Source organism: Somniosus microcephalus, chromosome 27 (assembly GCF_052327205.1).
Source record: "Somniosus microcephalus isolate GS21.2 chromosome 27, FLI_Smic_1.0, whole genome shotgun sequence".
Taxonomy (NCBI): Eukaryota; Metazoa; Chordata; class Chondrichthyes; order Squaliformes; family Somniosidae; genus Somniosus; species Somniosus microcephalus.
Genome location: NC_141013.1, coordinates 4,571,254 through 4,584,879, shown reverse-complemented (window position 1 = coordinate 4,584,879; position 13,626 = coordinate 4,571,254). Strand labels below are relative to the sequence as shown.

At 46.5% G+C, this 13,626-nt stretch overlaps 1 protein-coding gene across 2 annotated transcripts in view; it reads right to left on the bottom strand.

Annotated features, from left to right (window-relative positions):
- Positions 1 to 13,626, bottom strand: part of LOC147099903 (eukaryotic translation initiation factor 3 subunit J-like) — a 42,128-nt gene that overhangs the window by 12,262 nt on the left and 16,240 nt on the right. For both annotated transcript variants that reach the window (XM_085968396.1, XM_085968398.1), the window contains exons 3-5: positions 8,940 to 8,988; positions 6,867 to 6,961; positions 4,881 to 4,986 (exon numbers count right to left, since the gene is read on the bottom strand). In XM_085968396.1, coding sequence (XP_085824522.1) covers positions 4,881 to 4,986; positions 6,867 to 6,961; positions 8,940 to 8,988 — 250 coding nt within the window. The remainder of the gene's footprint in view (positions 1 to 4,880; positions 4,987 to 6,866; positions 6,962 to 8,939; positions 8,989 to 13,626) is intronic.

The window sequence follows — 13,626 nt, the reverse complement described above, 5'->3', positions numbered from 1 at the left end:
ACCCCGTACCTCATTCTCTGTACACTCTTTAACTATGTGTCATCTTTCATTCCCTTCCCTGGTCACTTTCCAAACCACAACCTTTAGCTCTCCCCCCCCCCAACCCCACCTCAATTCTTTCTCTTCCCTCCTCCCATGGATGCATTTAACAGGAAGCTAAATAACAGCATGAGGGAGAAAGGAATAGAAGGATATACGGATGGGGTGAGATGAAGAGGGGTGGGAGGAGGCTCGTGTGGAGCATAATCACCGGTACGGACCTGTTGGGCCCAATGGCCAGTTTCTGTGCTGTACATTCTATGCGTCGTTACCAGTTCCTACTCAAGCTTAATACCACCCAACACAACTTGACGATATCGCTCCTACGCTCTCCAGCCTCGGTGTCTTGTATCATCGGCCCCAGCACTTCACCTAGCTTTCTCAGTACATAAAAAAATAAATTCCCAGCACTGCTCCTCCAATAGCAACAAGCAGCAAAGGATACTGAACACAGAGGCTGAGCATCAAAACATCACATTTTACCACCCAGCCTCGGATACTGCAAGATAGTGGCTCCGTTCAGAGCCTCTGCATTTAATAAAAATCTTTACCGTACATTGTAAAATTTAACAATGAAACAGGAAACAACTTGTTGCACCAATTTTTTTTTATTTTTTAAGTTAATACTTAACCCTTTAAGTGCCCATCATTTTAAGACTGTTTCGTTTTGTCTCCATTGGCCCTTTAACGTTCCAGAGTTCGAACTGAACACGGAGTTTCTCCCTCGGAGAAACAGTGCAGAATTCTCTGTGGCTATCACCAGGGCCTCTCCCACCCGGCGGGCTGCTCGTGGAGGAGCTGCACGCCCACAGGGAAGCATCAGCTCACACTGCCTGCTTTGGCACTTCTAAGCTGAAGCACGTTCAAATGACCACAAAATACTTCACCCTGCAGTGCCGAGAGCCATCAAAACAGGCTCACAGGGGAGCCGAGTGCAACAGACATTTCAAGAGCAGAATCGAAATAACCCTCGTTTGCACTGACACCAGGTGGGCATCGATGCAACACTGGTTGTGTTAACTCAGGAGAAAGGCTGGTAATCTGACCTGGGATCCCCTGCGAGATGCAGCAAGGCGCTAGATAAATGCATGCCCTTTGTTTCACACCAGCTGCAGTGCAAGTGTGAAGCTAAGTTTAGCAAGTTCCCAAGTCATCTATTGGCTACCAATATTAATCCCTCAACCGACTGCCCAGGTGGTCCACACCTGGGAACCTTGAATTTGAATCGGATTACCATTTGGAGCCATGCCAGTATCTCTAGTGCAAACCTACCCAACATTAATCAGTGCAACAATCAAAAGCTCAATATACTTCAAATTGTTTGTATACCAGTAATCCAATACAAGTTAGTTCACTTTCCTTCTGAATTAACTAATTTTCAAAGCATTGCAATGCAAAAATTTGTGAAAATATTCTGGTTCATGAATCTGAAGGGTTCGGTTGAATTGCAAAGCAGGGAATTTATTTCAAGAACTAATCTGTTTTCCATTATTTCTTTCACTGTATTTAACAGGCGTTCCTTGTTACTGCAATCAGGAGACTATCAGGGCCTGTGAACTGTTTCTTGGCTTCGTGCAAAACACACTTTTTTTTCCCATACAGAAATATTGCCAAATTATTGAAAGGCCAAGGGCCATAATACTCCTACTTCTGCACTGACCTGCCCTCAACTCCAGATCTGTAAACCACTGAAAGCTTAGTTTTTCTGGAGAATGATGCTTCTGATCTTGAAGCAAGAACATTAGATGATAAGCTGTCAATTGTTTTCAAAGGAGTAAACCAGACAAAGCTTTTCTATTGCTGCACAGTATTATTTAAGAGCACAAAGGTAACCTTTACCCCCCCCTACTGATTTTCACCCCCCCGAAGGCTCCACATCAGGAGCACATGCCCACGGGCTCCAGCAACCCCCGATCACCTCAACTAGCCCACCTCTACACTCCCGCCATTGGCCATCCGACACGTCAACCTTCACGACAATCGGTCAATAATGGCAGCTACAATACCCACAATCCTCTGATCCAGAGCTGCTCTATCCATTGCGCGGTTTTACCAGACCAAACATATGAACAGGAGTAGGCCACCCAGCCCCTCGAGCCTGTTCCGACATTTAATTAGATCGATACCGCAACTCCATTTACCCACCGTTGTTATAGAGCTCGTGATACAAGGGCGGTGAACCAATTGGGTTTTTACAATATTCTTTCAGTCACCTCGTCTTGACAGTAGCCACAAATTACCAGAAATATTACTGAATTCTATTTCACAACATGCTGGAATTTGAACTCTCAACCTCTAGATTACTAGTTCATTATTAAAACCACCACACTACCATAACCTATTCTAACCAGTTCTATTTCTTGTGAGTCAAGAAGAAAATGCCAATCATTTTTCTCTCCTATTGCTCACGGGAGGGTCTGGGAGAGTAACGCTCAATTCCAGGAGACTCCGGGACTATCAGAGAGTTGACAGCCCAAGTCCCCAATCCCCCACCGAGACCAAATGCTGCACTCCTCCCCCGCTCCCGCCAGCACAGAGCAGCGAAGATCTTTGCATCTTCATGGTCGGTGTGGCTTAGCGACTCAGCGGACTAACAACTGGTCAAAGGCAAGAAGCCGGCTTTATTTTAAAAATGAAAAATATATATTTGAAAGGAACTTTCAAAAGGCTTGAAGAGGACTCATTTGCAGGGTTATGGGGGGGAAACCGAGGTGTGGGACTAAATTGGGCAGCTTGTTCAGAGGCACAATGGGCTGAACGGCTTCCTTCTGCGCTGTAAGACTCTGATTCTATTTTGGATATTGGTATTTTTATATTTGGGTCCTTTAATTATTTCTGTCAAAGGTTTACCAGGCTCCCTTAGAATGGGCCACACATTAAGGAATGAGTTGTGCGTGTTACGTTGAGAAGTTCAGAGCCAACAATGACCTGGTTTAGCAGGAGCACTGTGCACAGGAACATGTGCAGAATTTTCATTACACCTCCTGGCAAAAAGGGACGGAAATATCACAGCCGAGACCAGCTTCACTCAGGCCAGGAGAGCTCCGAAACTTCGCCAGCGCCCCAGTGTTAACTCACTGGGATACTTCATCCATTCTAAAGTCCGACAACACGGATTCTGAAACTCAGCTGACCATTCTAAGCACAAGAATGCAGTTAACACTTAAGCGAATGCTGAATGCATAGATAGCTACGCCAAGCAGCATTGCAGTGTTAGCCTGGGGTTTTAAAAAGAGCATTTAAATCATCAAATGTATCTGCACCAGAAAAATCAGTGAGTTGGCAGATGCTGTTCAGCTCATTAAACAGGATCATTTATATGCAGACAAAAAGCAAATGGAAAAAAATTCAAGTTTTCTGAACTTTTCTTAAAATTTTACCGTGCAATTAAGTGCAAACTAGATGCAGGTGCAATAGGACACAACACAACTAGGGGCATCATCAAGGGATATGGGGATCGGGCAGGAAAGTGAAGTTGAGGTCGAAGATTGAATGGCAGAGCAGGCGCGAGGAACCGTATGGCCGACTCCTGCTCCTAATTCTTATGTTCAAATGTCATTCTGTCTTCAAGCACCAATACAGCAGTGCCCATGGTGTTATAGCCCCATCTACAGCAAAGAAGCAGAACTGTGCCACTTTTTTTTGCAATTACTATTCCCAATTAATAGATTACAGCACAGGAGGCCGCCCTTCGGCCCATCGTGCCTGTGCCGGCTCTTTGAAAGAGCTCTCCAATTAATCCCACTCCCCATAGCCCTGCAAATGTCTCTCTTTACGGTTAAATTATTTTACACACTGTGCCCCACAACATTACAGCCTTGCACTGGGGAGAGCAGAGGGAGGTTAGACGCCCAGTGCATGTTTCTTTCCATAGTGACTGTTACCTGTGCTCTGGGATCCGCTCTCAGCCAGGATATGGAGGGTTTGATTACTGAACCTTTCCTACCAACCACCAGAAAAGGATGCACAAGTCAGCTTCCTACCCAGGTTTCAAAAATTGCAAAGCAACGCTGAATAACTTACAATTAACCTCGATTCCTCCTTTTCCCACTGACCCCTCCAGCTGCTTGCTGGGGTTTGGCTACAAGAGACAGTGCTCAATATCTGAACCCAGATTTTTGGATACAAATGGAACCGAGGGATATGGGGATAGTACGGGAAGGTGGAGTTGAGGTAGATCATCAGCCATGATCTTATTGAATGGCGGAGCAGGCTCGAGGGGCCGAATGACCTACTCCTGCTCCTATTTCTTATGTTCTTAGACAGTATGTGTGGGCAGACTTACCTACAAGGGCCATCACAGGCCAGTCAGACAATGGATTCAACGGGCGCCCACATAAACACAGCTCTAGCAGTCGTCACTTTTCCACTCTCTAACGCGGGCAACTATTTTAGCATTCCTCCACTGCCTCGCCAAGATCAGCTAACTCGACACAGCCCTGGGATTGAAGCTGGGACCCCCATGGTCAGTGTAGCTCAGTGACGTAAATCACAGAGCCACCAGCCGGGCGCTATCGCGATCTGTTAATATTTTGCCACGTAGCATGAAAGTCAAGGTGATTTCTGCCCAGGTTCCTGCAGCAGCTCTTTAGCTGAAAGTCAGTTAAAATTGTTACCTGATAAAGTCAGATAACATTGGAATCCCAGATAGTGCAGGAGTTGTCACCAAGAAGCTATCCAAATAATGCTGTATCAACATCTTAAAATTATTTTAAATCCTTTTAAATGTGGCAATATTATAGCTTCCACCAACACGGCATTGTACAAAAAAAAAAATCACTCACGCTCGAGGTTTCTGTGACTCAAGCGACTTAAACAAAGAACATTAATTCCCAACTTACCAAATGTGTCCTTAGCTACTTCCAGGTCTGCCTGCTCCTGTAGCTTCGCTAGTCGGAGTTTCTCTGCTAGCTGTTCCTCTGCCGAGAGCTCCACCGGTTCCTCTGCCTGAAAGAACATAAGAACATAAGAAATAGGAGCAGGAATAGGCCACTTGGCCCCTCGAGCCTGCTCCGCCATTCAATAAGATCATGGCTGATCTTGGTCTCAAAGCCACTTCCCAGCCCGCTCCCCATAACCCTTCACTCCCTTATCTTGCAAAAATTTGTCTCGCTCCACTTTAAATGTATTTAATGACCCAGCCTCCACGGCTCTCTGGGGCAGAGAATTCCACAGATTTACGACCCTCTGAGAGAAGAAGTTCCTCCTCATCTCAGTTCTAAAAGGGCGACCCTTTATTCTGAGACTGTGCCCCCGAATTCTAGATTTCCCCACTAGGGGAAACATCCTCTCTGCATCTACCCTGTCGAGCCCCCTCAGTATCTTATATGTTTCGATAAGATCACCTCATTCTTCCAAATTCCAATGTGTATAGGCCCAGCCTGCTCAACCTTTCCTCACAAGTCAAACCCCTCATCTCTGAAAGCAACAGACATGTTAGACAAGCAGAGTACAAAGTGACAACAGTATTTCCTAGTAACACCATCAACACACCGATCGTCATCTTTACTTATCCTATTCTTCGGTGTCTGCGTATCCCTCTTCCCCTCCCACACACAAGTTGTTTTTTTTAATTCATTCATTCTCAGAATGTGGGCGTCGCTGACCAGGCCAGCATTTATTGCCCATCCCTAGTTGCCCCCGAGAAGGTGGTGGTGGGCCTTCTTGAACCGCTGGTTTCAAAGCCAAGAGCGGCTCGCTAGGCCACCTAGAAGGCAGTTAAGAGTCAACCACATTGGTGTGGGACTGGAGTCACACGTAGGCCCAGACCGGGTAAGGACGGCAGGTTTCCTTCCCTAAAGAACATTAGCGAACCAGTTGGGTTTTTACGACAATCCGACAGCTGTTACTGAGACCAGCTTTATATTTACAGATTTTTTAAAAATATCAAATTCTCAAACTGGGGTGGTGGGATTTGAACTTGCATTTACTCGCCAAGTGCTGTGCTGCACGGCAGCCTAGCCCTCCAGAGATGGGAATTCATCATAATGAACCCATGCCTTAAACCACCATGGCTACCATGCAATGGGACAACAACCCGATCCACCTCTCAGTTGTCCAAACAGCGATCCAACCAATCAGAACGCAAAACAATTCTTTGAAGAAATTTTTTAAATGATCGAAAGCTGGGAAAAAAAGATACGCCTATCTATCTAGACAGCATGTTACAAGCCTCACCCACTTCCTGTCCGCTTGTTCCATTACAAATTCACATGTTCATTGCTGGCAGAAGAGAAATTAGTGACACAAATTTAGAGACACTTTCTATTAAAAATGTGGACATCAGATTTTAAAATAGAAACAAAAATTAGGACGTTATGTAAGACTTTAAAACGGGGACTGAATTACGACTGTGCATCCCGGATCAAATACCCTCGACTTCCTCCGAGTAATGCCACAAGAGTTTCTATAATCCATGTAAAACACACAGACAGACAGAGAGTAAAGAGAAGTACAGACACAAACGCTAAAAAAATGAAACATCTGTTCTCCACAAATGCCACATTTTATTTCTGGATCAGAATTCTGATGAACTACATGTTCAGTAAAGATCTGTTATATATTTCTGAACTTGCAAGTGAGGGGGTTAAAAGTTTTCAGTGGTACTCTGCATCGCCGAGCAGCTTGCTGTTCACTCCTGAACTTCATGCGCTGATGCTTAATGCGTTGCATTTTAGGATTTATATCCTTTACTAGGTTTGATTTTCCCAGGAGACTGCCCTCTGCTGACAGAAGAGATGCTGCAGCATTTCCTACCTGAACCATTGTAAACGTTCGAGTCCTCAGACCATGGAATGTTTCATCCTGAAACACAAAGAGCAACTTACATTCTTTAGTGCCTCTTGTTTCTTCAGTTGCTTTTCTTTCTCCTCCCTCTCTTTAATTCGGTCACTTAATTTCTTCTTTGCTGAAGTCTTGGCTTCTGCGATAAGAAGTTCAGAAAAGTCAAAACCCCAGCTGCTGACGTGGCGATGCACCGTTTAATCAGTGAGAAGCAAACACATTAGAATTATCTTTTCACTTTGCTATTCCACCCTCACCTGTAATATCCAACAGGAAGTCTCCCTGTCTCTTATTTTAAATGTGTGCGCTTTATGCCCAACAATCTCCCAAAGGTTACTGCAGTGATTGCACCAACACTACACCAAAGACAGGACAAGGCTCATACACAGATCGCAAATCCCTCCATTTCCACAGAACCAGGTTACTAAACAATAGCCTGAAAGCAGGTTGCCTCCTCTCCTGTATTCCAGCAGAGAACAGAATGTTCTTTTAAAATGTGTTAGGAGGAGCAACAATTAGCAGAGCTGGAGATCTTCTACTGACTGTTATATAATTCTAGCACACACCACCCCATCCCCTCCCCAACCCAATTCTCTCCTGAAGAGGCTTCCCGATGTCACGACACAGTTCCATTGACCATTACAGCCCTCTGACACCTCACACAAGTGACCATTCTCCATGTGCGATCCTGACCAGGGAGTCGCAGCAGGCTATTAAACCATGAGAAAGTAGAGCTCATAATCTACACAACTTTACACTCAATGGGGGAAAGCTGGGGGGTGTGGAAAAGCAGAGGGATTGGGGGGAGGGGCTTCAGGTTCACAAACCAGCATCTGAAGAGGAGAAGGCCATAAAAAAAGCTATAGAATAGAAGGTATAGAATATAAAAGTTAAGATGTAATGGTGAATCTCTAACACCGGGAGAACGCTCCGCTGCTCTTCAAAGAGGGCCGAGGAAACTTTTATGTCCACCTGAGGACGACAGACGTGCCCCTCCGACAGTGCGGCGCTCCCTCAGTACTGCCCCTCCGACAGTGCGGCGCTCCCTCAGTACTGCCCCTCCGACAGTGCGGCGCTCCCTCAGTACTGCCCCTCCGACAGTGCGGCGCTCCCTCAGTACTGCCCCTCCGACAGTGTGGCGCTCCCTCAGTACTGCCCCTCCGACAGTGCGGCGCTCCCTCAGAACTGCCCCTCCGACAGTGCGGCACTCCCTCAGTACTGCCCCTCCGACAGTGCGGCGCTCCCTCAGAACTGCCCCTCCGACAGTGCGGCACTCCCTCAGTACTGCCCCTCCGACAGTGCGGCGCTCCCTCAGAACTGCCCCTCCGACAGTGCGGCACTCCCTCAGTACTGCCCCTCCGACAGTGCGGCGCTCCCTCAGTACCGCCCCTCCGACAGTGCGGCACTCCCTCAGTACTGCCCCTCCGACAGTGCGGCGCTCCCTCAGTACTACACTGGGAGTGTCGGCCTAGATTTTGTGCTCAACGCTCTGGCGTGGGACTTGAACCCACGACCTTATGACCCAGAGGCGGGAGCGCTACCCACTGAGCCAAGGAAAAGACCGCGGTCCTTCGAGTTCACCTTCTCCCATCCTGGGAATCCCATGATACAATAATGGGGTTGTTGACCAATCACAGCGATCAATCTCCATCAATGAGTCTACAACAGACCCAGACACGAGGTGAGGAAAACCCCCAGTGGTGGAGAGCTTTGAGAACCAGAGGTCCAAAGTCACCTGTTCCTCCCGAGCTCGCTGCACTCACCACACAACACGTCTCAAATTACTCAGATACTGGATCCCAAAATGTTATTGCCCGAAAGAAATCTATTCAATTTGCATTTGAATGAATCAACACTGACTGCTTCCACCGTCTCCCCAGGGAGCCAGTCCCATAGATTGACCACTCGCTCATTGAAGTATTATTTCTGTAGATTAGTTTTGAATTTACCCCCCCCCCCCCCCCCTCTCTTCAAGCGTAGGCCGTGTCCTCTGGTTCTACTGTTCTGGCCAACATTCAAACAGTTCGTCATGATCAACATTATCTCGTCCCTTTAGAATCCGAAAAGTAGCAACCGTACCCCTCGCAATCCAAGTATAAAGAAATCCGCAGGTTTACCTTGCTTCATCAGTACTTTCTTTTCCTCCTCCTCATCATCCCAGTTGTCCTATGGAAACAAAACAATTTAAATTACTAATCCTCATTCCTTAGATTTAAGCAGGTTGCTTTCCTATCAAAAGAGCAAACGAAGGCTGCCGTAAAAAAGCCCCAAAGCCACGGATTTAGTTTCGGTTTCTGCGCCCCATGTATTACAGCTTTCCTGAGAGAGCAAAGTCTGCAGGAAACATGTCCTGTGCACTGTGAACTGCCAAAGGGAGCAATATCACTGAAACCCTGTGTATCTTGTTTATGGAGTACAACAGACTGTGCTATGAAGCCATTCAGATCTGGAGATCCCAGCTCAACCCCCAGTCTGTACTGAGTTGATCTCGGGACAGCCGCTGAGGTACAATTAGCCTCCGCATTCCTGGGACAGATTGCCCCGGACTTCTGCTAATGGCTGCAGGATGCATGTGTGAACAGCGATGATGATAGGATCAGACTCGACTGTAGTGCCCGCTTGACACACTGCCTCGGCTCACACAAGGATTCCCACAGTAGTAAGGTACCTTCCCCCAGTCAGTGAAACCGCACCGAGTGTGCACCGTCAGGAGAGGTGAAAATTGGTGAACATTAAATGCAAAAAGAACAAAAACAGCTCATTAACAGAGAAGACAGAGGGGTGACCTGATAGAGGTCTTAAAGATTAGGAAAGGGTTTGATAGGGCAGATGTAGAGAAGAGGTTTCCACTTGCGGGCGAGACCAGAACTAGGCGCCTTAAACAACGTTCCCTGTAATTCCCTTTAACGGGCTGCGCGGCCCATTCACATTCCGCACGTGTGGTTTTTTCAAGTTAAAAACTGGCTGGGCGGTAGCTCAAGAGTGACAGTGCAGCTTAAAGGGAACGTTGGTCATAAATCTAGATAAACACGAGAGAGGGGGGAGATGAAGAGGGGTGGGAGGGGGCTGGTGTGGGGCAGAAACACTGGCGTGGACCAGTTGGGCCGAATGGCCTGTTTCTGTGCTGTAAGTACTATAAGCAACACACTGGGATGTGCAAAATGCTTGGCTCCCAAACAAGGTGTAAAAGAAAGACAGTCTATTTGGGGAGTAATGGTGAGTTAGGACTGATGTTTCTCCTCTTTCTTCAACTACATTTATGAAGTCATTTTCATCCCTCATTAAATCTCATCATGACTGCCTCCAGGTCCCCGTGAACAGCCACTAGAAGGGAGGCCAGTTCCGCACTTCCAGCTGCATTTGTCCAATCTCATCCTCTCAAGAAGCTGCTAAACTTTCATCCTAACAATTCTGTAAAAATGGGAAATTCGACGACAGAAACTTCTACCCTTCAAATTAGGGGCAGAGTTGATGGCGCAGGGTTGGAACGGCAGCTGGCATCTGGCATCAACATCTCCAAACTATAAAACGGGCAGATCATTGGACCAGGTGCGCAGACACAATTCACTTTCCATTTCAAAGTCATACATTCTGTCCTTTAACATAAACTGTTAATGTTATATTATTTGCAGTTAAACAGCAAAACGTACGGCAATTTAGAAGCAGGGTTCTTTGGTGTATAGGAGTTTCTCTCCGGTACAGGCTGAGGAGTTGGGAAATGCAAAAACCTGCTGGCAAGACCGTGTAATTGCGGCATGACGTTTACAGGCAACAGACATTAGAAATTTTGACGGCCACAATTACAGCGGGGAAAAGTCAACAAAAATATGAAAACAGGAAGTAAGCTTTTGCAGACAGAAATTATGCGAAGAAAGATTTTTAAATATATTCTATAGGTTGAATGCTGCATTTCTAGTTTGTTACAGCACGTGCATCCAATCTTTTGCCTCTGTGGGCCACACAAGTTTACAACATGGAACCTCAAGGCGTAATGTACAAATTTAAATGCTATTAAATTGCACATAGAAATGATTACAAACACTGTGGTGTATGTGCCTTTAAGAGCCCCCTGTGTACCGTAATGCCGGTAATGGCCACACGGGCTATATAAGCCTGTATAGTGTCTTGTATCTGTTAGTTCACCTCCAGACTTTGTTCAGTAAACACCTGTGAAACCAACTCCTGCATTCCGTGTCTCCATTAACACACGGATACAACAGTGGCGACGAATTGGAAACGGACTTACCTGCAATTCGGCAGCACCTCAAGGACATCGATTCCTCAGACAAAAGTCGAAGAAAAAAACTGTGGTTTCACCAGCTAGCCGAGCTGGTTGCAGGTACTGCAATAATCCTTCCTGGGCGGCGGGCTGGGGCTCCATCGGCTGGCTCTGCAGCGGGGCCGAGCAGCGAAGGCGCAGGCAAACAGAGACAGAGGGTGGAGCACTCGGGAGACGGCCAGCGCTGCAAAGCAGGTCGGCGTTCGGACCAAGCAGAGGGAGGGAAAAGTCACAGAGTCCAGCGGGAACGAGTCTCCACCTATTAAAAATACCTATGTAAATAAAAAGCGCAGAGAACAGCGTTGTCAGCAGCGGCGGGAAAGCGCGGGAGGCGCCATTTTTTTGCGGGGAAGAAAGGAAAGCGCGGGAGGCACCATTTTTTTTCAGGATGCCTAAGACTGGCAATATTACTGCTTTCGATAGCGATATAGAGGATTGGACCACATATGTGGAAAGAGTGGAGGTATATTGCACGGCAAATGAAATAGAGGATGATAAAAAGGCATCAGTACTTCTAAATCTAATGGGCGCAAGGATATACGGGCTGTTACGAAACTTCACTCCAGCCAAACCAAAGGACAAGAATTTTAAGGAGATTGTTGATACCCAACACCGCTGCTGATAGCGGAACGATTCAAATTCTTCAGGAGGAATCAGCACAAGAATGAAAATAACGCTGATTACCTCACCGAATTAAGGAAGCTGTCAAAGCACTGCCAATTCGGGGCAGGACTGGCAGATTCTCTTCGAGACAACTTCGTCTGCGGTCTCCTAAGTGAAGGAACACAGAAAAGGCTACTTTCTGAGAAAGATTTGACACTGGACAAGGCTTTCAGTGTGGCTGTATCATACGAAGCAGCCGCAAGAGGAGCTGCAGAGATACAGCAAAAGCCACAGGACTTCGGCACCCATGAAATGACACAGGGTTTTGAGAGATGTTATCGCTGTGGCAGATCCACCCATGATCAGAGGGACTGCTGGTTCAAGGACAAAGCATGCAGGCAATGCGGAAAGATTGGACACATTGCACGTGTATGCCGATCTGGAAACAAAAAATCCACGGACAGGAAAAAAATCAATAAGGAAAAGTACAGAAAGGTACAAATGATGACGGACAGTAGCTCCGAAGACCAGAAGAGCGATAGCGACTCCGGAAACAAGAGACTAAGCTGTCTCAAATTACATAATGTAATTGCCAAAGAAGATTACCAGACCATTTGGGTTACCCTCACGATAGCAGGGTCCCCAGTTAAAATGGAGCTAGATACAGGATCAGCTCTGACCGTCATAAGTCGACGGGATTACGAGCAGCTATTTCCGCATATACCTTTGAAAGACACATCCATTATCTTGAAAACATATACGGGGCAGAAAGTATACCCCAAAGGGAAAATAAGGGTGCCTGTTGTATACAACGGCAAGGAAATACAGAAGGTGTATTTATACATTCTGCAAGATGGTGGTCCACCGCTGTTGGGACGTGAATGGATCAGGAAGATACGTTTAGACTGGCACTCCATTCAGGCACTGACGGTGACCAGTAAGAAAAAAAAATGATGATGACGTCATACCTGAACGATTAAAAGACATCTTGGCCAACGCCAAGGAAGTGTTTCAACAGGAACTAGGAACCTTGAAAGGCGTCACCGTCTCAATAAAAGTGGAAGATGCGGCAATTCCCAAGTTTTTTTTTTAAGGCAAGGCCGGTGCCATACGCAATTCGTCCAGCAGTCGAGGCAGAGCTGGAGAATTTGGAAAAGGCAGGCGTATTATCCAAGATAGATTGGAGCGAGTGGGCAACACCCATCGTCCCGGTCATGAAGAAAATGTTGAAATGATAAATCTGAAGAACAGAGAAAAATTTGCATCTGTGGGGACTTCAAGGTGACTGTAAACCCGGTCCTTCACACGGTACAGTATCCTCTTCCGAGGATAGAAGATATTTTCGCCTCACTATCCGGAGGGAAACGTTTCACCAAAATTGACTTGGCACAGGCATATCTACAAATGGAGGTTGAAGAGGCCTCTAAAAAGTATCTCACGATAAACACACACAAAGGCCTGTACCAGTACAATCGACCGGTTTTCGGAGTAGCATCAGCTTCAGCTATCTGGCAAAGAGCTATGGAGCAAGTCCTCCAAGGGATTCCGGGAACTCAATGCTACCTAGACGACATCTTTGTGACAAGAGAAAACGACAACGAGCACCTTGCCAATTTGGAGCAGGTGCTCACTAGGCTGAGAGAACGGGGCCTACGAGCAAATTGCCCCAAGTGCGAATTTTTCCAGAAACAAATATCATATTGTGGCCACATAATTAACGAGGAAGGGTTGCATAAGTCACCTGAAAAAATTGAAGCGGTCATAAAAGCCCCAGCACCTGAAAATGTCTCACAATTAAGGTCGTTCCTGGGATTGATAAATTACTATCATAAATTTTTACCGAGCTTGTCAACTCTTCTGCACCCTCTTAACGAACTGCTAAAAACGGGAGTAGTTTGGAAATGGAGCGAAGACTGTAAACG